The sequence below is a fragment of the Balaenoptera acutorostrata genome, chromosome 1, assembly GCF_949987535.1.
Source record: "Balaenoptera acutorostrata chromosome 1, mBalAcu1.1, whole genome shotgun sequence".
NCBI lineage: Eukaryota > Metazoa > Chordata > Mammalia > Artiodactyla > Balaenopteridae > Balaenoptera > Balaenoptera acutorostrata.
Genome location: NC_080064.1, coordinates 193,544,956 through 193,567,662, shown reverse-complemented (window position 1 = coordinate 193,567,662; position 22,707 = coordinate 193,544,956). Strand labels below are relative to the sequence as shown.

General features: G+C 39.5%; 1 protein-coding gene across 3 annotated transcripts in view; it reads right to left on the bottom strand.

The window, feature by feature from the left end:
- Nucleotides 1–22,707, bottom strand: part of CRB1 (crumbs cell polarity complex component 1) — a 289,562-nt gene that overhangs the window by 49,673 nt on the left and 217,182 nt on the right. For all 3 annotated transcript variants that reach the window (XM_057531778.1, XM_057531784.1, XM_057531788.1), the window contains one exon: nt 4,839–5,795. In XM_057531778.1, coding sequence (XP_057387761.1) covers nt 4,839–5,795 — 957 coding nt within the window. The remainder of the gene's footprint in view (nt 1–4,838; nt 5,796–22,707) is intronic.

The window sequence follows — 22,707 nt, the reverse complement described above, 5'->3', positions numbered from 1 at the left end:
ACATGTAAGCAAACTGTTTGAGCAATCGTCATCATTGCTATTTGGGGGCATGCTCAAACAAATGGCATCAAACGTGACTGTTCCTTGTAAAGTACAGAAACCAAGAATTAGATTTGCAAATCCTCTTTTGGGAAGATACCCCTAATAATATTAAGAGGCAAGGCAGTTGAACAAAGGAAGAGGAAGACTCTTCCTTCTGTGGTCCTGGGTGGGTGAAGGAGAGGCATGGGGCACAAAGTACTAGGGCAAACCTGAGTTTTGAACTCACCCAACATTTCCTGTGGACAGAGAGGTTTCTAATGCATTGATGTGGCAATGCTATTGATGTGCATCACCACAAGAAAACTCTTGAGAAGTATAAAAATAAATGCTGACCTTCAAAATCATTGATGATATAGTAAGAACAAAAGTTCTTGTACTCCTAAAGCTTACATTCCATTTGGGTGGAGGTTATATAGTCTGTCAGGTGGTGATAGGTTCTTTGATATACAAAAACTCAGGCAGAGAAAGGGACTAGGGAGAGCTGCGGGTGGGAGTGGAGTTGTCATTTTAAATGGAGGTGTCAGGGAAGAACTCTCTGAGAAGGTAATATTTGAGCAGAACCCCGAAGAAAGTAGAGATATTACTGCAAAAATTCAGGAGATAAATGATGGTGGCTTGGATCAGTGGTCATGGTGCAGATGGGGAGAAGTTGTCAGATTTTGGAAATATTTTGGTAGATCCAACAGGATTTTCTGGGGCAAGTTGCTCTCCAAGGCTTTTGGTCCAAGTAACTAGAAGCATTGAGTTTCCATTTGCAGAGATGGGGAAGAAAACAGGAGGAACAGATTTGGGGGAGAAATGAGATCCATATTAAATTTGAGATGCCCTATTAGATATCCAGGTGGAAATTTCTAGTCAGCAGTTAGATATAGAGGTTCAGGGGAGACATTCTGGGCTAGTCATAGTAATTTTGGATGTCAGTGTAAATGTGGCATTTAAAGCCCTAAGATTGGAAGAGATCACCAAGAGAGTGAATCTAGAGAGAGAAAAGAAGAGGTCCAAGAACTGAGCCCTTAAGCATCAGACATGTGGAGGTAAAGGAGATGATAAAAGAGTAAGACAGAAAGAGAACGAAGGGAGAGTGACACCCCATAAGCCTAGTGAGGAAAGAGTTTTCAGGAAGAGGGCGTATTCAACTGTGGTAACTGTTGCTGAGAGGTCAAGGCAGATGAGGACTGAAAAATGACCACTGAATCTTGCAATCTGGAAATCACTGATGAACTTGACAAAAGCATTGTCTTAAGCATATTGCTATCTTCAAGTCTTCACATCCCAATCCTAACCAGAAAAAAAGCACATTCCACCATGTTTAAATGTTGTCATATGGTTCCACTGAAGTTTGAGCAAAGGTGGGACATATTTTATTTTAGCTGAATTATAGTGAAGCTTGCTTAGGTAACCATCTGTGTTTGAAGACCTTCTGCATAAAAGTCTGCATTTTCAGAATTCTACCTTGATTTCCTACAGGAACATTACATTTTGAATCTGCATTTGGAGACCACCTGCTCCAGGCAACTACAGGTAGCTTTCAAAGTGTATTGTTAGATGTAACAATCTGTTTGAAGAGGCTAACATCTCTGAATGCACGGCAGCACTTTCATATGAGATAAAATGCTCAGTAAGAAAATGTGGCTCTTGAAGTTCCCGAGGTTTGGGAATATGCACAGAATTGCTCTGCCTCAGGGGTGGTCCCCGCTGGTCATCCTGGGACGCCTGCAGCATCACTTTGTGGATCCAGATGAAAAGACAGACAGAACACAGAGCTGTTTCTTTTTCTCAGAAGCTTGACTCTCCAGCAGTCCTATTCTTCAGAAATCACAAGCAAGTAGTCAGAGCCCGTGATTTACTACATGATTTTAGAAACACCTGACGCCATATATGACTTGTCTGTGGACACAGAAAGAATGATTCTCATATGTGTTGTTGATGTATCATGAAGAGGGACGACAAATAGGGATATGAAATAACCAAGTTTTAATGATTGATGGACTACAACAAGAAGAAACTTATTTAGAATAAATAAAAGCCACTTGGGTCTAAGTGTACTTCATTGGTTTAGGGCGGAAGAAGCAGAGATCTGTGGCACCAAGAGGGAGAACAACTCAAAGTGAACCAGTCATAGAAGGTGGCTGGCCAAAGGTCAATGGGGCATTAGGCTGCAGAACAGGAGAACATTCTCTGGAATGAGAAGGTTCCAGTCCTGTGTCACTCTTCACTGTCAGGCACATCTAGGAGCCAGATAAGCAAATGTATTCCAGAGCAAGCAAGCGGCTGACGGAGTGTCTGAAAACGATGTCAGGTGGAAAACATTAGAAGAAACTGGGTGTGTTCAGCATGATAGGAGTGATGGCTCGGATAGTACAAGACACTTTTCTTCAAATATTTGTGTTCTCAAGAAGAAGACATGTAAGTAAGGTTGACATTGGCTTCAAGAGTTACAATGCTGCCAATGAATGGAAGCTATAGGTCATCATATATTATTTTAGTACAGAAAAGACAACTTCTAGGGGATTTCTGGGAAGATGGAGTATGAGTGAGTTTCCCATTCCTGAAGGTGTGGAAGCAGAGGTTTGGGCCACTATACTTGGGTGCACAGCAGTGTAAAAACTTCAGTAATGGAGTGAAGCTCCTTCTATATCTAAGAAACTCTAATTCCAAGCAGATAAGAGTGTCAAAGCTTAGATGGACGACTGAAGATAAAACATATGTCAGTTGCCTCTCTTAATTAAATATTCTCTAGGAGGGACGAGGTCAGTGATACCGTTATCCTGAACAGTATCCTGGAAGCTCCATGTTCCTGGACACAGCCAGGGCGATAAGATCCACTGCGATGACCCTGCAGACAGCTCTGGGAACTAAGCTTTGAGAAACTCTTTTCTGAACTCTTCTTATTGAGACACTTGATCATTTTTAAAAAATCAACTTTAAAATATAGGAAGCCCGTCTGTCTGTCATGTTTAGTCAGCCAGCTAAATCCTCCATCCAGTCTGCTTGCTCCTTGCAATGGGTACCATGTTTGGGAAACGCTGAGCCAGGATCATGAACTGGGTGAAGTTTGCCTTGTACTTTTTAGTCCATCTCCTCCTGAACATCTATGTACAATGACAGGAAGATTCCAGGTTGTCCTTACAGCTTGTAAGCATCTTTTGTGATGGGAATAAACTCCCCAGCAAACATTCCTCAAGGAGGATAGCAAATACAAAATACTTTAAATTTATGACTAAGAGGTGATATGAGAAATATAACTTTTCTTAAAATTATACCAAGAATTTTCAGAAAGGGATGATTTTACAGAACTTACTCCCTAAAAAGATATCTTCTGAAGCTAAGCATTTTCATGAGGATTAAACAGTTTCTAATAGTGGAGAGGTGGGGGGCAGCGGGGGGAAAAGGAAACTGGAGGAAGAGAGGGGACAGCTAACCAATTCAGGAACTGGGCTTAAAGACTCTGTGATTTTCCAAGTTGGAAAAAATAAATTAAAGGAAACCAGAAGCCACTGGACTGGCATCCCTTGAATCTATTTACCAGGACAGGTAGCATCGCCACGGTCAGTATTAGCCTCAGGGGTCACTGCACTTGGAAGCTGGTCAAAATGAGTCAGCATCTGTTTGTTATTTTGTATATGTAGTAAAAATATTGCCTTGGGTCAATTAAATTTTTCTTCAAAAAGTGAACATTGCTTCAGCATAATCTCCCCTTTTCTCCTTTAAAAAAATCACAAAACAACTTGCCATTCCCTTTAAAATATTACATAGAGCTAGTAGACGCCAGGCCTCATAGTCAAGCAGGTCCATGACTTGCAATGAATACTGTGGTCAGGGGGAGACCCGTGAATAGCTTCTAATAATTCTTAGCCCTTCGTACACAGAGTAGGGTATAGACCAAGACTGGTTTCAATTTTACTTCATATAAAGCAAAGAAGACTATTTACCAGATGTTGTCCTATTTCAAGTTACTCTCAAATCTTGGGGTAAATTACAGCTGCACTTCAAAGCAGTCTGTTGCAATTACTTTTCCAACATTTGCAATGCAAGAGAATAATAAAAAGAAACAGGTATGTACTGATCACTATCAACAGCAGTCTTTGGAACAATGTCGGAAGTAAGGATTTTGAAATGCATTTCAAACTGATTTGCTAGAGAAGTTAGATCAATTAGTTTATGGCATCTACCAAGTTTCAGTGTTGTTACTTTTTTAAAACTTTTTTCTTTCTTTTTTTCTTAAGACACGTAGGTAGAATACCTGTTTTCTCCAATGCAACTCTGGAAAATACACCTTTGAATAAAATTGGTGGTTTATAAAAGTGCTAAACTTAAGCATGATTTTGGAGCTAGTGTGAATTGCATAGAGAGGAGGGCAAGGAAGTAACTATGTACTGAGAGTCTACTATGCACGCGGCATTGTGCTAGAATTTGGCATTGACTAGTTTCATGTCTAACGGTCCTGTTTTTCCAAAAAGATCACTCCTTTTTCAAATAAGACTTACAATAAATTTCTGATACACAACAAATGGTAAAATTGTAATAGCATTTTGTAAACACCAAGATGTAAACCCATTTGGATGGGAGCTATGGGCTTATTTTTCACTTCTCTGCATGAGTGAAACCCTGGTGTCCTATGAATCCACTCAGATTTAATTAAGGTACATCATCAGCCTCTTCATTTTCCTGTCAGTGGGCAGCCAGCCGCAGAGTCCTGAGGGCTCCTGATGATTCATAACCAGCAGGAGCGGCCCAGCTGTTTTGTCCCGGCTCTGCTCTGAGGCACAGCCTTCCTGGCGCCCGGCCCCTCTCACCTCTGTGACAGCTCCGGCCTCGGTAGGGCCGGTAGCAATCACACTGGTAACTAAGCCACAAGTTAAGGCAGCGTCCTCTGTTGTGACAGGGTTGGCTCTCACACCAGTCCTTTCTCGTGCAGCCCGCCTTGACATTTAATGACCAGCCGGACGAGATGTTCTCCGGGGTGATGGGATTCGAGTCAAGGTGAACATCTTGGAGGCAGCCCACAAGCGAAGGTATGGATGGTCTATTATAGACGTTAAGCAGAGCAACATCACTGTGGGCTGTTCCCTCTGGTAAACCCCCCAAAAAGGAGTTTTGTAAAGCACATGTTGACCCATCGCTTCCAAATGGAGAAGGAGCTCTCGTGATGCATGTCCCCAGGCAAGACTCGTCGAGTAAGGCAAGGGTCACAGCCTCTGCAAACGTCACCTCCACTGCATGCCACTCCCCATCACTGGTGTTGTGGGAGATGAACAGGACCACCTCTGGCTGATCCCTGACTTGAATTGATAAGTGGACGTAGCCACTGAGCAGCTCCAGTATCACAAACATGTCCCTGTCACCTCGGAAAAGTAGAAGTGCCACTGGCTGGACAGTCTGAAACCTGAGGGCTATTTTACAACTGGAGTCCTTGGCTGTCACTGAGCCACTTGGGACCCACAGGAAGCCATCACCCTCAAAAGAAAGTGTGGTGACCGTTTCACACCGTGACCCAGTATAGCCAGAGGGACACAGGCAGCCGAATCCATGCCGGCCATTGTGGATGTGAGGGATGCATGTTCCATTATTTAGACATGCGTGATCAGTACAGCTGAGGAGCAAATCAGAACAGTCCCTTCCTCCATAAAATGCTCCCGAACGGTTATCAAATGGGCAACGGCAAGTGTAAGTCCCAGGCAAGTTCTCACAAGTACCACCGTTTTGGCAAGGGCTTGAAGAGCACTCATCGACGTCCTCTTCACAGTGGACCCCTGTTCGATGATAAAGAATAGATTGAAATTACATATATTCAGATCAAAAATAGAACTTTCACATAATCTTCATGTACAGTCTTTTGGAGGTGCAGAACCGGCTCAGGTGTAGGACTGTTAACAGAGTGAAATGTGAACAGAGATTGAGGAGCTGATACCTATTCTATCATTCTGCATGGATGGTGCACAGAAGTGCAGTCATGGCAAACCCTGAATTCTCCCTCTAGAAATAGGTTATTTGCCAAAAAGGGTGGTTGACTCAAACTATCATTGTCAGATATATATGTGACACTGAATATCATAAAAAATTTTTTTTAAAGAGAGAGAAATAGATTGCTATTGGGACCAATGCTAGACACAAATTATTTACTTGGGGACTTAATTCCCAGATATTGTTTGTCTTGCCCTGGGCTGCTAATTTCACTCTATTCTACTTGGAAACAGAGATCTGCCTTCTCCATTTTTTGCACCTCCCTGTAATCCCTAGACACACAGACAGTCCAGACAACTCTCTCTGTGGAGGGCTTCTGAGGAGAATGGAAGGTCCCATAACCTCCTCGCCACAAGTCTAGTATAAACCATGAAATCTATCCAATAACAAGTTCTGGTTTCTAGTTTCTTTACTTTCTTTTACTCTTTTTCCTGGTTCTAAGTCAAAAACAGGTATCTAATTAGAGAATTGTTAGAATTCATTTAATCCAGGTAACAAAAAGAACTATAACACTTTTTAAGAGTAATGGCTATTGCTTTTTAATGAAGTTCAAATGAACAAATAGTGTTAACAAAAACTGACACATGTATAGGACTCTGTGGCTTCGACAGCACCATCATCCACGTTATGCGTTTGTGTTTACAGCAATCTCCCGAGGTTTTCAAGGCAGATAGGCTTAGCTCTCTTTCACAGACAACACTGAGGCTTAGAAAGATTGACGTCTAAACTCCAAAGCACTTCTACAATCTGGTTTTTAAAATCCAGTCTGACACTTTCTGTTTCTTAATTGATAATTTAGTGCATTCTTGTTTTTTGTTATTACTAACATGTCTGTCCTATTTTCCCATTTAACTCCACGCCTAAATGTGTGCTTCATAAATTTAACCAAAGGCTCCTATATTGATAATGTTGGATCTGAATCCCAGCTAGGCAGTGAGCAGGTTACATTTATTTTTTGTGTCTAGGTCTTCTGATCTATAAAATGGGGTTAAAAATAGCACCTGTATCACAGGGCTTTTTAAAGGTTAAGTGAGTAAAGACACGTAAGATGCTCATAACATTGCTTGACATATAAGTGACTTCTCAGTAAGTGTTGGCTGTAATTAAAAAGTAATAACCAAAGAAATTACCCTCACATGACAAAATCAAATAGCACCGTCATCATTGAGAGAGACTATTTAGAAAGTGTGGGCATACGGAATGACCCACAAATTGCATAACTTTACATAATGAGAGATTTACTTGGACAGCATATTAGGCTGGAATCTCATTAGATCACGCTCTTCACAAGGGAAGGGAAGCTGTTTGATTTACCAACGTATGTCTAAACCACAGCACGATGCCTGGCTCACGTTTGGCATTCGGTAATTAATTTTTGTATGAATTGATTAATGACGACCTTTGTAAGGTGATTAAAATTTTTATACTGCATTTAACCTGATCTAATCCAGAGCTCAAAGTGCTCTTTTTGTGTCTATTTTCAGATAAATTTACCCAATGTTAATTTTTGCCCACAGCCATTTATGTACCATACATTTAGACCCTTGATTGGACCCTCCTGTACTTATATTTTACTTTACTTAGATTACTTTCATACAATCTTTGTTATTCCAAAAGTATTTCAAGCTCTGTGAAAGGAGGGAAAGTGTTACAGTCTTAGAGTCTCCCACAGTCCCTGCACAGTGCTGTGCATATGTGTGTTATAAAAAGCTGGATGAGTAGAAAAAATAAAACTAAATCAAACTGATTTATGTGATCTATAATCATCCTCATAGGCAACAGAACCGACACAGAAATTACGGGCTATATTTTAAAGGAATGTTAGAATGCAAGTTTCATTTAACTGAACTTACGAAAAGTTCAAACTTTTGTATTAGAAGATAGTTTACTTAAATTTGATTTTCCAAGATTTTGAAAACACAAAAAAATCAATCCGTAAGCATTTAATTAAGAGGAATGCTGAACAGCTCATGAGTTATAATTGAAGAAAAACTCTTTTTTCCCACCCATTGTGCCTTTAAACATATTTAATGGGGGATAAAATCTCCCACAGACCCCAAGTCTTTTCTGTTCAGCCTTGATTAATAATAGTCTTAAGATCACTTTTTTTTTAAAATTTTTATTTATTATTTATTTATTATGTTTATTTTTGGCTGTGTTGGGTCTCCGTCTCCGTGCGAGGGCCTCCCCAAGTCGCGGCGAGCGGGGGCCACCCCCCACCGCGGTGCGCAGGCCCGTCACTATCGCGGCCTCTCCCGTTGCGGAGCAGAGGCTCCAGACGCTCAGGCTCAGTAGCTGTGGCTCACGGGCCCAGTTGCTCCGCGGCATGTGGGATCCTCCCAGACCAGGGCTCGAACCCGCGTCCCCTGCATTGGCAGGCAGACCCTCAACCACTGCGCCACCAGGGAAGCCCAAGATCACATTTTAAAGACCAATAATGAGTAGGATGGCCAGTCATAAGAAATGTAAGTTTCAGTGCACTTTGGAATTGAATCTTTTTTCTTTGTCTGTTAGGTCGACTTCAAGCTGTCTTGAAAAAGGACCAGGAAGGGTTCCCCCTTCTTTTTTCCCTCCCCTCCCCACCTCCAGACTTCTGCCTGAGTGTCAGAAGGGTTCAGAAAGTTTCCCCTGACTGGTGCTGGTGTTAGATGGCTCCACTCTCTCTGAGACTGGCAGGTGTTTCAAGGTGACTTTTATCCCAGGGCTCTTTGTGGGGTCCTTGGAGCCCCCTGGTCCATCGCTCCAGCTGAGACTCCAACCAGCAGGCCTTGTTCTCACATTGTCCCTCCCCCAGCCCCTTCCTCATTGGTTTCCTGAGGTCTACTTGACATCACCAACTCTGTCTGTTGTTCTTCCTGCACCTTCTGAGGGGGACCAGGACCCGTTTTACACTGACCACTGCCTGACACTCCTCCCGTGATTCCCCAAGGACCCCAGGTCCACGGGCCTCTGCCCTGCAGGTGGAGGGGAGCATGGCTGCTGCCCAGCCCAGCAGCAATTACCCTTCCTTCTCTCTCTTTCCTGCTGCCCCAGGTGAGCAGTCACACCCTTTCATCTTCTTTTTTTTGAAAAGACTTTTCAGAACTGCTTAGACTCTGTGTTGTTTATTACTGTCCAAATACATGATGTTCTGATGAAATAAAATCATGTGGTACAGATAAAAACAGGCCATGAAAGCCCAGAGTCATTAGAGGGCCAAATTGCAGACCACCCAACAGTTCACATTTTAAGAATTTGAAACACCTAAAAATAGATAACGTGGTTTCTGAAAAAGAAAGAAAGAGAAGGAAAGATGAAAGGAAAAAAAAAAAAGGAGAAGAAAAGGAGGGAGGGAGGAGAGAAGAAACCATTCAGGAAACGTTAGCTTACAAGAATACAGAGCTTAGAAAGAAGAGAAAAATGCATAAAAAAATGCATAAACTTTGTGCAGGTTAATGCAATAGTAAACAGTAAAATACATAGGCCTCCTAATACTTTTGTAATGGCATACATATAATGTCTCTAGCAGTTTTCTAAAATATGCAGACAGATAGAGGACCTTCAAGATGGCAGAGGAGTAAGACGTGGAGATCACCTTCCTCCCCACAAATACATCAAAAATACATCAACATGTGGAACAACTCCTACAGAACACCTACTGAATGCTGGCAGAAGACCTCAGATTTCCCAAAAGCTGTGTGGCTGACAGGGTGTTGGTGCTCTGGCTGGGTGTCAGGCCTGAGCCTCTGAGGTGGGAGAGCTGAGTTCAGGACATTGGACCACCAGAGACCTCCTGGCCCCACATAATATCAATCGGTGAGAGCTCTCCCAGAGATCTCCACCTCAACACTAAGACCCAGCTCCACTCAACGACCAGCAAGCTCCAGTGCTGGACACCTGATGCCAAACAACTAGCAAGACAGGAATACAACCCCACCATTAGCAGAGAGGCTGCCTAAAATCATAATAAGGTCACAGACACCCCAAAACACACCACCAGACGTGGTCCTGCCCACCAGAAAGACAAGATCCAGCTTCATCTACCAGAACACAGGCACCAGTCCCCTCCACCAGGACGCCTACACAACCCACTGAACCAACCTTACCCACTGAGGACAGACACCAAAAACAACGGGAACTACAAACCTGTAGCCTGTGAAAAGGAGAACCCAAACACAGTAAGTTAAGCAAAATGAGAAGACAGAGAAATATGCAGCAGATAAAGGAACAAGGTAAAAACCCACCATACCAAACAAATGAAGAGGAAATAGGCAGTCTACCTGAAAAAGAATTCAGAGTAATGATAGTAAAGGTGATCCAAAATCTTGTAAATAGAATGGAGAAAACACAAGAAACATTTAACAAGGACCTACAAGAACTAAGGAGCAAACAAACAATGATGAACAACACAATAAATGAAATTAAAAATTCTCTAGAAGGACTCAATAGCAGAATAACTGAGGCAGAAGAAAGGATAAGTGACCTGGAAGATAAAATAGTGGAAATAACTATTACAGAGCAGAATAAAGAAAAAAGAATGAAAAGAAATGAGGACAGTCCCAGAGACCTCTGGGACAACATTAAACCTATCAACATTCAAATTATAGGGGTCCCAGAAGAAGAAGAGAAAAAGAAAGGGACTGAGAAAATATTTGAAGAGATTATAGTTGAAAACTTCCCTAATATGGGAAAGGAAATAGTCAATTAAGTCCAGGAAGCACAGAGAGTCCCATAGAGGATAAAACCAAAGAGAAATATGCTGAGAAACTTATTAATAAAACTATCAAAAATTAAATACAAAGAAAAAATATTAAAAGTAGCAAGGGAAAGGCAACAAATAACATACAAGCGAATCCTCATAAGGGTAACAGCTGATCATTCAGCAGAAACTCTGCAAGCCAGAAGGGAGTGGTAGGACATATTTAAAGCGATGAAAGGGAAAAACCTACAACCAAGATTACTCTACCCAGCAAGGAACTTATTCAGATTCACTGGAGAAATTAAAACCTTTACAGACAAGCAAAAGCTAAGAGAATTCAGCACCACCAATCCAGCTCTACAACAAATGCTAAAGGAACTTCTCTAAGCGGGAAATACAAGAGAAGGAAAACACCTACAATAACAAATGCAAAATAATTAAGAAAATGATAATAGGAACATACATATCAATAATTACCTTAAATGTAAATGGATTAAATGCTCCAACCAAAAGACATAAACTGGCTGAATGGATACAAAAACAAGACCCATATACATGCTGTCTAAAAGAGACCCACTTCAGACCTAGGGATACATACAGACTGAAAGTGAGGGGATGGAAGAAGATATTCCACACAAATGGAAATCAAAAGAAAGCTGGAGTAGCAATTCTCATGTCAGAAAAAATAGACTTTAAAATAAAGACTATTACAAGAGACAAAGAAGGACACTACATAATGATCAAGGGATCTATGCAAGAAGATATAACAACTGTAAATATTTATGCACCCAACATAGGAGCATCTCAATACATAAGGCAAATGCTAACAGGCATAAAAGGGGAAATGGACGGCAACACAATAATAGTAGGGGACTTTAACACCTCACTTTCACCAATGGACAGGTCAACCAAAATGAAAACAAATAAGGAAACACAAGCTTTAAATGATACATTAAATGAGATGGACTTAATTGATATTTATAGGACATTCCATCCAAAACCAGCAGATTACACTTTCTTCTCAAGTGCTCATGGAACATCCTCCAGGATAGATCATGGACCTATCCTAGATCATGGATTTGTGACCTTTGGTCACAAATCAAGCCTTGGTAAATTTAAGAAAATTGAAATTGTACCAAGTATCTTTTCTGACCACAACACTGTGAGACTAGATATCAATTACAAGAAAAAAACTGTAAAAAATACAAACACATGGAGGCTAAACAATACACTACTAAATAACCAAGAGATCACTGAAGAAATCAAAGAGGAAATCAAAAAATACCTAGAAACAAAGGACAATGAAAACACGATGGCCCAAAACCTATGGGATGCAGCAAAAGCAGTTCTAAGAGGGAAGTTTATAGCAATACAATCCTACCTCAAGAAACAAGAAAAATCTCAAATAAACAACCTAACCTCACACCTAAAGCAATTAGAAAAGAAGAACAAAAAAACCCCCAAAGTTAGCAGAAGGAAAGAAATCATAAAGATCAGATCAAAAATAAGTGAAAAAGGAATGAAGGAAACAATAGCAAAGATCAATAAAACTAAAACCTGGTTCTTTGAGAAGATAAACAAAATTGATAAACCATTAGCCAGACTCATCAAGAAAAAGAGGGAGAAGATTCAAATCAACAGAATTAGAAATATAAAAGGAGAAGTAACAACTGACACTGCAGAAATACAAAGGATCATGAGACATTACTACAAGCAACTCTATGCCAATAAAGTGGACAACCTGGAAGAAATGGACAAATTCTTAGAAAAGCAAAACCTTCCGAGACTGAACCAGGAAGAAATAGAAAATATAAACAGATGAATCACAAGCATTGAAATTGAGACTGTGATTAAAAATCTTCCAACAAACCAAAGCCCAGGACCAGATGGCTTCAAAGGCAAATTCTATCAAACATTTAGAGAAGAGCAAACACCTATCCTTCTCAAACTCTTTCAAAATATAGGAGAGGGAGGAACACTCCCAAACTCATTCTACAAGGCCACCGTCACCCTGATACCAAAACCAGAGAAAGATGTTACAAAAAAAGAAAACTACAGGCCAATATCATTGATGAATATAGATGCAAAAATCCGCAACAAAATACTAACAGAATCCAGCAGCACATTTAAAGGATCATACACCATGATCAAGTGGGGTTGATCCCCGGAATGCAAGGATTCTTCAATATATGCAAATCAATCAATGTGACACACCATATTAACAAACTGAAGGAGAAAAACCATATAATCATCTCAATAGATGCAGAAAAAGCTTTTGATAAAATTCCACACCCATTTATGATAAAAACTCTCCAGAAAGTAGGAATAGAGGGAACTTACCTCAACATAATAAAGGCCATATATGACAAACCCACAGCCAACATCGTTCCCAATGGTGAAAAACTGAAACCATTTCCACTAAGATCAGGAACAAGACAAGGTTGCCCACGCTCACTACTATTATTCAACATAGTTTTGGAAGTTTTAGACACAGCAATCAGAGAAGAAAAAGAGATAAAAGGAATCCAAATAGGAAAAGAAGAAGTAAAGCTGTCACTGTTTGCAGATGACATGATACTATACATAGAGAATCCTAAAGATGCTACCAGAAAACTACTAGAGCTAATCAATGAATTTGGTAAAGTAGCAGGATACAAAATTAATGCACAGAAATCTCTTGCACTCCTATACCCTAATGATGAAAAATCTGAAAGAGAAATCAAGGAAACACTCCCATTTGCCATTACAACAAAAAGAATAATATAGCCAGGAATAAACCTACCTAAAGAGACAAAAGACCTGTATGCAGAAAACTATAAGACACTGGTGAAAGAAATTAAAGATGATACAAACAGATGGAGAGATATACCATGTTCTTGGATTGGAAGAATCAACATTGTGAAAATGACTCTACTACCCAAAGCAATCTACAGATTCAGTGCAATCCCTATCAAACTACCAATGGCATTTTTCACAGAACTAGAACAAAAAATGTCACAATTTGTATGGGAACACAAAAGGCCCTGAATAGCCAAAGCAATCTTGTGAAAGAAAAACAGAGCTGTAGGAATCAGGCTCCCTGACTTCAGACTATACTACAAAGCTACAGTAATCAAGACAGTATGGTACTGCACAAATACAGAAATATCGATCAATGGAACAGGATAGAAAGCCCAGTATAAACCCACGCACATATGGTCATCTTATCTTTGATAAATGAGGCAAGAATATACAATGGAGAAAAAGACAGTCTCTTCAATAAGTGGTGCTGGGAAAACTGGACAGCTACATGTAAAAGAATGAAATTAGAACACTCTCCAACACCATACACAAAAATAAACTCAAAATGGTTAAAGACCTAAATGTAAGGCCAGATACTATTAAACTCTTAGAGGAAAACATAGGCAGAACACTCTATGACATAAATCACAGCAAGATCCTTTTTGAACCACCTCCTAGAGAAATGGAAATAAAAACAAAAATAAACAAATGGCACCTAATGAAATTTGAAAGCTTTTGCACAGCAAAGGAAACCATAAACAAAATGAAAAGCCAACCTTCAGAAGGGGAGAAAATATTTGCAAATGAAGCAACTGACAAAGGATTAATCTCCAAAATATACAAGCAGCTCATGCAGCTCAATATCAAGAAAACAAACAACCCAATCCAAAAATGGAAAGAAGACCTAAATAGACATTTCTCCAAAGAAGATATACAGATTGCCAACAAACACATGAGAGGATGCTCAACATCACTAATCATTAGAGAAATGCAAATCAAAACTACAATGAGATATCATCTCATACCGGTCAGAATGGCCATCATCAAAAAATCTAGAAAGAATAAATGCTGGAGAGGGTGTGGAGAAGAGGGGAACCCTCTTGCACTGTTGGTGGGAATGTAAATTGATACAGCCACTATGGAGAATGGTATGGAGGTTCCTTAAAAAACTAAAAATAGAACTATCATATGACCAAGCAATCCCACTACTGGGCATATACCCTGAGAAAAATCATAATTCCAAGAGTTATGTACTACAATGTTCATTGCAGCACTATTTACAATAGCCAGGACATGGAAGCAACCTAAGTGTCCATCGACAGATGAATGGATAAAGATGGAATATTACTCAGCCACAAAATGAAACGAAATTGAGTTATTTGTAGTGAGGTGAATGGACCTAGAGTCTGACATACAGAGTGACGTAAGTCAGAAAGAGAAAAAAAAAATATCGTATGCTAAAAAAAAAATTGTTCTGAAGAACCTACGGGCAGGACAGGAATAAAGACGCAGATGTATAGAATGGACTTGAGGACATGGGGAGGGGGAAGGGTAAGCTGGGATGAAGTGAGAGAGTGGCATGGACGTATATACACTACCAAATGTAAAATAGATAGCTAGTGGGAAGCAGCCGCAAAGCACAGGGAGATGAGCTCGTGCTTTGTGACCCACCTAGAGGCATGGGATAGGGAGGGTGGGAGGGAGATGCAAGAGGGAGGAGATATGGGGATATATGTATACGTATAGTTGATTCACTTTGCTATACAGCAGAAACTAACACAACATTGTAAAGTAATCATACTCCAATAAAGATGTTAAAAAAATGCAGACACTATTTAAGGATCATTCTAGATAAAAATACATATTTCTTTAAAGGGTGGGCGTGGGGGAGAGGAAGTATAGTCTTAGGTCAGATCTCCACAGATGTACAAAGATGAAACTATGTTTTTTTGGTAATTCTAGCAGATACAGCAGCAAAAGTTTGTTGTAAGGATGTTGGCTGGTTTTCAGAGGGTTACTTTCAAATATAACATTATAGCTCCATGTGTAAAAAAATCTTTGTGATAAGTTAATTTTATTAACCCTGAAAAATGTCTATATTGACATCTCTTTCTAAGGTAAAATAAAAGTAGCAGAGTTGTGAATGGGTAAGGGGTATAAGCTTTAAAGCAAATGTGAACCCTCTTTGGGTTCCTCTCACACAAATGGTACAGACTGTTAATTACAATAAACTTCCTTAAAAACCTTTTATATTCCTCAGGTAGGTGGAGAATCTAGTCTAAGTTGCACTTCCCCCTCTCTCCCCAAATTTAGGTGAGACTGGAGTCTCCTTGAAGTTGCTCCCACTCGTTGGGGTTACAATGTAGCCCCCAACCCTACACTTGAGGGCTGGGCTACAGCTCGGCACAGTAGCAAGTCTCCAGAGAAAACTCTGCACAGACTCACTCCTTCAAACTGCCTCTCAAGGGCTTCCCTGGTGGTGCAGGAGATAGGAATCTGCCTGCCAATGCAGGGGACACGGGTTTGATCCCTGGTCCGTGAAGATCCCACATGCCGCGGATCAACTAAGCCCGTGCGCCACAGCTACTGAGTCTGCGCTCTAGAGCCCGCAAGCCATGACTGCTGAGCCCATGTGCCACAACTACTGAGGCCGCACACCTAGAGCCTGTGCTCTGCAACAAGAGAAGCCACCGCGAGGAGAGGCCCGTGCACCGCAACGAAGAGTAGCCCCCGCTCGCCACAACTAGAGAAAGCCCGCTCACAGCAACGAAGACCCAACACAGCCAAAAATAAATTAAAAAATTAACTCTTAAAAAAAAAAAAAACTGCCTCTCAAGAGTTTTCTCGTACACTTGAAATGAGCAAACATTTCAAAAGCCTAAAGTCTGTCATCTGTCTTGATTTTGACATTCTGCACTATAGTCTCTCATTATTCACTTTGGTTCCTGACAGCAACCATATTTTGACCTCTTAGTTGAAACTTTAATTTACTGTTTTCTTAAATTTACAAAATCCCTACTCTGTACCCGACCCTCACAGAGGATTGTAAGAGACGCAAAGCAGAAGAGACAGACCTGACCTCTATATGCTTACAGTATAATGGAAATACAGAAATACACTGACAATACAGAAAATGTATACGGCAGGTTCTCAATGAGTATATGGAAAATATGTGAGGATCAAACTCAGGGAACATTAGAGAAGATTTAGCCAAGTTTTAAAGAAAAAGCACTGAATAAGAAATCATCACAAATCTTAAGAAAACTCAAAATTTTAAATTACATCAATAAACAAATGCTGATTACATATCTACTGTGTATAGAATATTGTGGATAACATGGAATAAAAACTGGTCCTTGCCCTCAGTGAGTTTAATGGAAAAGCAAGACAAATTTGTCAAAAATTAAATGATAGTGTAAATCAAGACAACACTGAAGAGAACACTGAACAGTGTATAATGGATTCCAAGTGAATCCAGCTGCTCTGGAGAGAGAGAGAGCTCTTCAGGCTGGGCTGGCCTGGGAAGATTTTGTAGTGATAGGATTTTAGATAGGTTTTCAAGTATGACAAAGATCGGCAGAAGTAAATGAATACACAAAAACTCTTTCATGGAAAACCATACGCCATTTTGAGGTGACAGTGCGTTTGACAATCTAGTTGGGATGGAGGATTTACATAGGAAAAGCAAGTCAGAAAGAGTAAATGTAGCCAGAGTGAAGAAGGTCTGGAATTTAGGGAGTTTTTAATTATTTTTTAAAAATTAATTTGTTTACTTATTTATTTTTGGAAGGCAGTGGGGAATAAACTGGTAGTTGTTAGATAGAAGACCAAAGTGGTTTCTTGTAAAGACCAGTCCCACAGGGATCTGTAACAGAGTGAAGTGGGAAGAAACCAGAGACAGGAAGATGCTAGACAGTTGTTAAAATTGTCCACACCTAAGATTATGAGGGCCTAGTATCAGACATTTATTCCTTTATAATTAACAGTACCCTTTCATTTACCATTGGTCAGCAAATAAGTACAGAGGGTGATACTTTCTTTACGTTTGCTTACTGTATTTTATCTTGTAATTACTAAAATTTATATATTTAATCTTTCACAACATAACTATCAATCACTTGATTATGTATTTTCTTTAAATATAAACAGAGAAACTAGTTTTAAATTTTACCTTCATGGAGGAAAAAAAAAAAAAAATAAGGAGAGAAAGCCCGTATTTAGGTCAATAGTCTGAAGAAAATAAGAAGAATTAGATATTAAAAGTAGAATGATACACAGTAATTTATGCTTTTACTTTGTTTAAAATCTGTTCTGTTGACATCTCCAACATAAAATAAGGTTAGACATATTTATTTGATGGACCTGGAAAATTAAAGTAGGAAGAAAGATTGAAACTTATTTTATTGGCTATTTGACTGGCTCAGCAAAGAAGATCTGCTGTCAATCAAGATAAAAGGATTAGGCAATATTTGTGGGATTACCTGTGTCATTCAGTCTTCTTAATTGGGTATTTTAGTTGACAATGAATTGGTTATTTATGTCCATGTATTTATAGTACGAGGTGGATTGCTTGAAGCTGACTGTTATTTTGTTTATATGAAGTCAATTCATTTAATTCAAAAGGGTCACTCCTTTTATTTTTCTAAAATTCTTTTATTTGCATATCTGATTCTATGATAAGATTGCATTTCAAAAAATAATCAGGATAGGGAATAGTCCTATTACCTGGAATATCCCATATTTACATCAGAATAAATTATATTAATGGATAAAAAGGACAGGCTTTATGTTTAATATAAATATCATGGGCTATTAAAATGACCTTGCTATATTCCCACTTTATTGAAAGTCATGGTTAATGAAGTTATCAGAAAACTATTTCTACAAAAACCTATATACATATAAGTTTCATCTTTCTCTATTTTAATTGACTTAGGTGGGTTTTTATTATTTTAATAGATAGAAATCAAGAAAAAATTAAAGTCCAAGGACTCCTTGCATAAGTATTTCCTTTACTCATTACTTTCTGTTCCTCAAAACTTCTAATTTTCAGTTGATAGTAATATCTAATATAGCATTAATAGTAGTTGCTAAATAAACATCTTAAAACTCTAACAATGGTACCAATTACCTTATACAAGTAATAAGAAAAGAGTGAGTTACCTATGAGCACCACCATTAAAATGTGAAAACCTTGTGTCCTGGCTCCAAACATTTTTCTGTAGAAAAAGAGATATCCATCCAAACACCTACTAGGTTGACAGGATCAGTTTCTGATGATTTTCTTCCATTTCCAAAAGTGTGTCATCTTCTTCTTTCAGGCAGAGTGTGAGGACTTAGTTTGGGTGCCAGATCCGTGGGGCTTAGTGTAATAAGACCCGTTTGTGCTGCTTACCAAGCAGACTTGTGACATTCTTAGTTCCTACTTACATATGGGGCCTCCCCTTTTTAAGTCACAAGAGTGAACACTGACACTTTTATCACAGAAAAATGAGTTTTGGGGGACTCTACGGACAGACTGCCATTTTTGGTAACTTCTATTATGGAAAATTAGAGCTTGGTTTTATCTTTTTCTTCACAACAGAAATGTGGTTTTTTAGTTTTGTTTTAACTCTTTTTTGTTCTGTTTTGCTTTTGAATAGCAGTTAAGAAATTCATGGCAACTTCAAATCCATTGAATATCTATGCATGGAATTGGAAAAGAGAAATCAAGAAAACAGCAGGGGTTTTCATTAGACTTAACAGACTGTGGCAAAAGAGTTATTTGTGCGATGCTCTCAGGCTTAAATTCCACTCTCTATGAAAAAATAACCATGCTCTACTCATCTTAAATACAATGGTATTTTATTTTGTACAACAGAACAATTTGAACAGGCGAGGTGTTTGGGATGTACTTAGAGTAATTGGTGCTTGACATTTTTTTTTAACATTTTCTGAGAGGCAGACCTGAGGATGTGCAGAGGTTTTACTCGGGCAGTACAGGGTGAGACATCACCAAGCCTTAAAAAACTGCCATGGATCTGAGCCTGGTGAGCTGTGGTGGAAACCAGGTGGTGAGGGAGGCAGGAAAGAGACAAAGCTGGAGTCCTTGCAGTAGTGTACTTCTTCACTCGTTTGTCATTGGTTCACCTTTTACCTGTGACCTGTGCTGGACAAATGTGCTCCATTCATTTATTATTCATTCAACCTTTTAGCAGTGCTGGAAATAGGATGGTGGGTAAAAGGAGCCTGGGTTCTGCTTCACGGGGCACACAGGTTGGCCAAGTTTACAGCCCTAGGGAGAGCTGGGCAGACGGGGGCCTTGGGGACTGCAGGACAAAGCTAGGCCATGGGGGCTAGAGGTGAGGATGGGGTGGGGAAGACAAGCAACATATTCAGAGTTCTGATCAATGGATCAGCTCAGAGAGACGTTTCCAGCAATCATCAGGGAGCCAGGATAATGAAGTAGAATAAACAGGGAACAGGAGCCTTGAAAATTGATTTTCAAATGCCAACTTTGATACTAGGCTAGGAGAACCCAGGCGAGTAGCTATTTTTTTTAGGTTGAAATTTATCTATAAAGTGGACATAATAAAGCCTATTAAACGGTTACTTTGTGTGAACAAAATGGGAACTACAATTGCTTGGGGAATAGTAGTATTTTAAAACAGTTTCAGTAGTGTGAGTGTGTGTGTGTGTGTGTGTGTGTATGTGTGTGTGTGTGTGCAATGAATAGGTGAACTTGAGCATAAATGACTTGGATAAAAATATAGAAGGCTTACCAAATTTGCAGGCAACGTGAACTTGTTAAAGATAATGACTGCTCTGAAGCAGAAATGATGGTCCAACCCAGCAGTCGCTTCCCCAACTCATCCCACCCACCTTCCTTATGGGGAGAACATGCCTCCACTGAAAGCAGATCTTTCCCCCCTTTCCTGTTTACCCATTTCTGTCCCCCTCTAACCTTAAAAAACCTAACTATAGGAATGAGATTACTAAGCAATCGAAACTAACTTTTGACTTATGCTCTCCTGACTGCACACCATGCCTTGTCTAACTTGTTGATTCTTTTCCTAGATAAAAAGAAGTAAGAATGAAGAATTAAGTAGTTAAAGAATGATTAGCTCTCTACCCCCAAGAGCCCCTAAGGACTCCTGCAGGCTGGTCACATGGGCAAGATAACATCTGAAGAGAGAGTCACCCAGCCGTCAATTGATGGAGAATGATGCAAATCCCAAACTCCTGCCTTGATGATTCACTGAGATTCTTCACTCCTCCCCGCCATTTTTCCTTTTACAAACCACCAGGGCTCAGAGAAGAAATAAATGAAATAGACACGAAGAAAACAAGAGCAAAGATCAATGAAACTAAAAGCTGGTTCTTTGAGAAGATAAACAAAATTGATAAACCTTTAGTCAGACTCAACAAGAAAAAAAGGGAGAAGACTCAAATAAATAAAGTTAGAAATAAAAAAGAAGTTACAACTGACACCACAGAAATACAAAGGTTCATAAGAGACTACTACAAGCAACTATATGCCAATAAAATGGACAACCTAGAAGAAGTGTGAAAATTCCTAGAAAGGTACAACTTTCCAAGACTGAACAAGGAAGAAATAGAAAACATGAACAGACCAATCACAAGTACTGAAATTGAAACTGTGATATAAAAACTTCCAGCAGACAAAAGTCCAGGACCAGATGGTGTCACAAGCGAATTCTATCAAACATTTAGAGAAGAGCTAACACCTATCCTTCTCAAACTCTTCCAAAAAAATTGCAGAGGCAGGAACACTCCCATGCTCATTCCAGGAGGCCACCATCACCCTGATACCAAAACCAGGCAGAGATATCACAAAAAAAGAAAATTACAGGCTGATGAACATTGACACAAAAGTCCTCAACAAAATACTAGTAAAATGAATCCAGCAACACATGAAAAGGATCATACACCATGACCAAGTGGGATTTAACCCAGGGATGCAATGATTCTTCAATATATGCAAATCAATCAATGTGATACATCACATTAACAAACTGAAGAATAAAAACCATATGATCCTCTCAGTAGATACAGAAAAAGCTTTTGACAAAATTCAACATCCATTTATGATAAAAATGCTCCAGAAAGTGGGCAAGGAGGGAACATAACTCAACATAATAAAGGCCATATATGACAAACCCACAGCCAACATCATTCTCAATGGTGAAAAACTGAAAGCATTTCCACTAAGATCAGGAACAAGACAAGGATGTCCACTCTCACCACTTTTATTCAACATAGTTTTGGAAGCCCTAGCCACGGCAATCAGAGAAGAAAAAGAAATAAAAGGAATCCAAATAGGAAAAGAAGAAGTAAAATTGTCACTGTTTGCAGATGACATGATACTATACATAGAAAATCCTAAGGTGCTACCAGAAAACTACTAGAGCTTATCAATGAATTTGGTAAAGTTGTAGGATACAAAACTAATGCACAGAAATCACTTGCATTCCTATACACTCACAATGAAAGATCAGAAAGAGAGATTAAGGAAACAATTCCATTTACCATCACATCAAAAAGAATAAAATACCTAGGAATAAACCTACCTAAGGAGGCAAAAGACCTGTACTCAGAAAACTGTAAGATGCTAATGAAAGAAATCAAAGATGACACAAACAGAGAGATAGACCAGGTTCTTGGACTGGAAGAATCAACACTGTGAAAATGACTATACTACACAAAGCAATCTACAGATTCAATGCAATCCCTATCAAATTACCAACGGCATTTTTCACAGAATTGGAACAAAAAATTTTACAATTTGTATGGGAACACAAAGGACCCCAAATATCCAAAGCAATCTTGAGAAAGAAAACCAGAGCTGGAGGAATCAGGCTCCCTGACTTCAGACTATACTACAAAGCTACAGTCATCAAAACAGTATGGTACTGGCACAAAAAGAGAAATATAGATCAAGGGAACAGGATAGAAAGTTCAGAGATAAACCCACGCATCTATGGTCACCTAATCTATGACAAATGAGGCAAGAATATACAGTGGAGAAAAAGTCTCTTCAATAAGTGGTGCTGGGAAAGCTGGACAGCTACATGTAAAGGTATGAAATTAGAACATTCTCCAACACCATACACAAAAATAAACTCAAAATGGATTAAAGACCTGGGACTTCCCTAGTGGCACAGTGGTTGAGAATCTGCCTGTCAATGCAGGGGACACGGGTTCGAGCCCTGGTCTGGGAAGATCCCACATGCTGCGGAGCA